The sequence below is a fragment of the Limulus polyphemus genome, unplaced genomic scaffold (genome assembly GCF_000517525.1).
Source record: "Limulus polyphemus unplaced genomic scaffold, Limulus_polyphemus-2.1.2 Scaffold6243, whole genome shotgun sequence".
Lineage (NCBI taxonomy): Eukaryota > Metazoa > Arthropoda > Merostomata > Xiphosura > Limulidae > Limulus > Limulus polyphemus.
Window position 1 is genome coordinate 36,796 of NW_013671853.1, and position 4,579 is coordinate 41,374.

Below are 4,579 nucleotides of genomic sequence, written 5' to 3' on the forward strand. Positions count from 1 at the left end.
ATAATTGTCTGACAAGTAAGTCTCAGTTGAATGATAGTGAGTTAAACCACTTGCTGGCTCTACTTATGTTGGGATGAATAAGTATGTATAAATATTTATTAGCAATTATATGTATTTTTTTAACTTCTTTCAAGATGAAAGAGTACAGTTGTGTTTGGATAAACAAAACCTTTCCCAATTGTTTCTCAACCTCAATGAATAATCTCCATTGGTTAGTGTTTTCCATCGTTTATCTAACTTAACAAACTGGCTAATGAACCTTCATTTTCTTTGTTTTTTGTAGCAACTCCTGGACCAATTCAGAAAATACTGTTTGACAAAATAACTGCAACAACAATAGTGTTTAGTATTGTTCCTCCTATAGACGATGGTGAGATGCCAATCAAAAAATATTTAATGGAGTATAAAGAAGACCAAAAAACAGAAAATGATATATATAGTAAAGAATGGAGTGAAGGTAAGGTTTGTCAGATTATCTGTAAACATTAACCATTTAGATTTTTCTTTACAAAAATTATTCAGAAGGTCTTAAATTTTGTTCAGCCCTGAAGTTAGTAGTGACCCACCATAAAAGCACTAATAGTGATATGACCTATCGTGTGTCATATCACCTGCACACAAGACAGAATGTGCTTTTACATTAGTGGTTATACCATGGATGTCTTTTTTTGCAAAATTGATAAACATCAATTTGCCACATCCATGCACAGTAAAAAAAGTAAGTTGTTAATTTTCAGAGGGCATTTAGTAATACAACTACAGTTTCAAAGTTATTGTGTAATATAATTACTGTCTTGAATTTTTTTCCCAACAATCTAAATTAATATTTTTTCGATTTTGTAAACAAGCTGTAATTAATGTCTAAATGTAAGTAAAGGACAGTTCTTTGTTTTTGAAATATCAGTTATCATACAGTCATATCAAGATTTGTATTACTATATATTCCACCTGACATGTATAAAACAAACTTCCAAAATAAACAAAAGTCCTAACAAACAATCTCACCTTAAATATGCAGCAATTACAAAACTAATGACATACTATGCATATTTTATGTTAACATTAATTAATAAAATATCTGTTTTCATTAATAATTTTGTTAAAGCACCACTTCTTCAAAAAGTAATAATATTTTTATGTTCTAAAACTATGTATTTGTAAACTACATTGCTTATTCCCAGGGGGACTTCTCAGTTGGAGCAGAACCAGCCTATGCAGGATCCTCCTAATAATACCAGGTTTGGGATGATACCATCCTGTTCCTATAGTTGTTTGCAATATAGGCCCCCTTCTTATTAATTCCAGTTGCAGATGGTTCCTTCCTCACTCCTACGGTTGAGTTTGGGATTTTCATCTGCTCGTAATACTGGCAACAGGATGTACATACACTGTTCCTACAGTTGAGTGAAAGTTCCATATTTTCGTTAAAATTCTGGAGGCAGGATGTCTCTTTTCTGCATTTACAGTTGGGTGAGTTAAGATTTCTGGTCATAATTCCAGTTGCAGATATTGCCCTGTTTTTACAGTTGAGTTCAGACAACACCACAATCCCATAATGCTGAGTTTGTTTTGTTATACTACTTGCTCCTACTGCAGTTTTGGGGGTTTGTCTTGTTTCAGCCACATTACTAACTTCCTCTTCATAATTCTAGTTGCTTGACATATGACACTCTGTTTAAGTACGGTTGGAGTTTACGTGAAAATGTAACATGGTCCACATGCTGTATAGCAGCAATGCTTACATTACTCCATATTAATTTTTATCTGATTGATCTTCAACCTCCTAATGTCAATGATGAGTTGTGGAACTTCATCTGTCCAGTTGAGGTTGGGTATATACAAGTCAAGTTGTTCTTTACTATGAATTGCACCTCTCAGAATGAATTACACTTATGTACTTTTTTTTCTTTTTTTTTCTGCCTGTATCAGGTTCATTTGCTACTTCCAGGCAAAGAACATACATGTTCCAGAAGTATTGTGGTGCCCCACATGTGATGCTTTGGTTCTTCTTGGAGCATTCACGTTCATTCTGGGTAGCCACTTTCTGCTTAGTTTCAGTGTTGTGTGCCTACACTGGCCCCTCCACCTTTGCAATATGGGATTCCGGCTTTGAGTGTATTTCTGATAAGTATGTACCTCCTCTCACACACTTCCCATCCTTCCTCTCCACTGCCAGTGTCATTCTTTTAGATCCTGCCAATTCTCGAAAGTGAGGATTGGGTAGGAATAGCAGAGGAAGCTAGCTGTGCCAATATAGGTAGCACAATACTATTGGTGGAGAGTAATCACATGATATGTACATGTTCAGTAGTGACACGAAATTGGTGTGTTATATAGACTGATATAGCATGAAAAGTGTTTTAGCACTGCTTAGAGGGCAGAAAGAAGATGAAGATAGCTTTGTGTGTTATAAGGTAAGTACCAATCAGAAATACATTTTCAGTGTAAGAAAATGTTAACTTTTATTCTACTGGAAACAGTAACATGAGCTGCACCCGTGCCACATGATTGCAACTGTTTTAATGTTAGTCAGACACAGCTAAAATGTCAATAAAATATAAATAGATGTATGATATTATGAGATTTAAGCTATTTAGAATAAACATTTATGGTTTCCTGTTAGAATATGTAGTCATTCTAGAACGAAAAAGCATAAGTTAGATATATTTCTTAATTTGTTATGATGGTTATGATGTGCATCAATTCGGCCAAACCTGTAGAGAGATAACCAATCAGCAGCTCAGAATTTCTCAGCCTTTGCAGGGTGTTTATGCATGAAAAACTATTTTTTTCTTTCCAAACTCAAAAAGAAAGGGTAAGATGAAACTGTGATCCAAAAATATTCTTTTAGACCTGAATACAGCTCAGTTAGTAAGCCTGACAAATTACAGTGGAATTCTGTGGTGTTGGTATAGTAATTTATAATTTTTTGTTATTCAAAATGCATATATAAAACCTAAAAAATTATTTTGTTTTACATCCTCCATGTGGGAAATTTTACAAGGCTTAGCAAGCACGGTATGGCAAGCAAGTGCAACCTTCATAACAATAATAAATAGTAGAGATCATTTCCCATGTTTTATGTTTCCAGAAAAATAATTGAAATTTAAGAATTTATTTGTAAATAGTAATAAAAATAAATATAAACAGATGTATAATGGTATGAGATTTAAGCTATTTACAATAAACATTTATAGTATCCAGTAACAATTTGTAGTCATTCCAGAACAAAAAAAACATAATTTAGATTTATTTCCTAATTTTTATGGTGGTTATGAGGTCCGTCAATTCGACCAAACCTGTACAGAGATAAGATAGAGAAAATGAGTATTAAGATATAAATTTTTTCTAAAAAACATTTGATAGTTATATGGAGGCTATAGAGATCATGAAAATGAAATTTGACAATTTTCTGATGTGTAATTTTATTTTGTAACTTTAAAATGTTGGGTAGTCAACATTTGAAAAGAAAAAATACACAATCAAATCTTTTATTAAAAAAATCTGATATTTTATATGTGAAAGCCTTGTAATGTTTACTGATAATCTGCAAAATTTTGTGAACATATACATACATTATAAAAAGTTATAGTATGACTGCTCTCATGGTCACATTTGGTTACTAGATAGGTGGATCCCACACTCAGCTCATAGTCATGGAGTTAATGCCTCAAGTCTGGCAGTGATGTTTGAGCCAAATGGTTTTCTAAAGGTTGTTGTGGGCTGGAACAGACATGCAAGTTATTGTAGAAAATTCCCAATGGTTAAAGTTTCTCACCATGGCTAAGGTTTTTTCCTGTTATGATGATATGATAGATGTTGATGCTCTGAAACAGGTTGCTTCAATGATGGACCTTCATTTGTAATTAATCCAAACATCTTCCATCATTTAGAAAGGAAAGTGAAAGGATATCAATTACCTTTGACCAGCTAAGTACATTTGTAAAGTAAGATGACTGGAAGGTTCAATACTTTGGTCTTATACAGTGAAAGGCACAGTTGAGAATGCTTGTTCAACTCAGTTTCTGACAGGTCAGAAGTTCTGTAGGGTTAAAAGCTATAATCTGGAACTTACAACCAAAATCTCCTTCATGAAATTTTAGATATGTAGTGTTCATACAATATTGTTGGTCAAGTATCATTTCTACAGACATGCCTAAGAGAATGTATACTAAGGAGCTGTGAACATTATGATCCAACATCTTTCATATGGAAATCATACTACCACATCTCCTGCTAGGCCATAGCAAATGTTGGAAGTTAACGTGACTATCTAGTAACACCTCCAGGAGATGGGAGAAGGGTTTTGTCAAAATGAGGCTTGGCACACCTGAGGTTGCATATTAGGAAAATATGGCTGTGTTATGACAGCAGAAGTCACGTGATGCTGGTGACACGTTATGAGATTCTAGAATGATCATGAAGGCCCAAACATTTTCTAGGCACCCTCTATTTTAATATATAAGCCCAGCAAATAAAGCAGAGAGAAGAAGTGATGGCATAGATAATTGCAGATAGGGAGATATAAAGACAGATAAACGAGTCAAGCCGTAAGTAAAGTGTGTAAATCGTTGTGAAT

General features: G+C 33.8%; 1 protein-coding gene across 1 annotated transcript in view; it reads left to right on the plus strand.

The window, feature by feature from the left end:
• LOC111089440 (fasciclin-2-like) overlaps positions 1–4,579 on the plus strand; it is a gene marked incomplete at its 5' end in the record, with an annotated part of 41,442 nt that overhangs the window by 31,219 nt on the left and 5,644 nt on the right. The window contains one exon of the mRNA XM_022401937.1: positions 284–457. Within this exon, the coding sequence (XP_022257645.1) occupies positions 284–457 (174 nt within the window). The remainder of the gene's footprint in view (positions 1–283; positions 458–4,579) is intronic.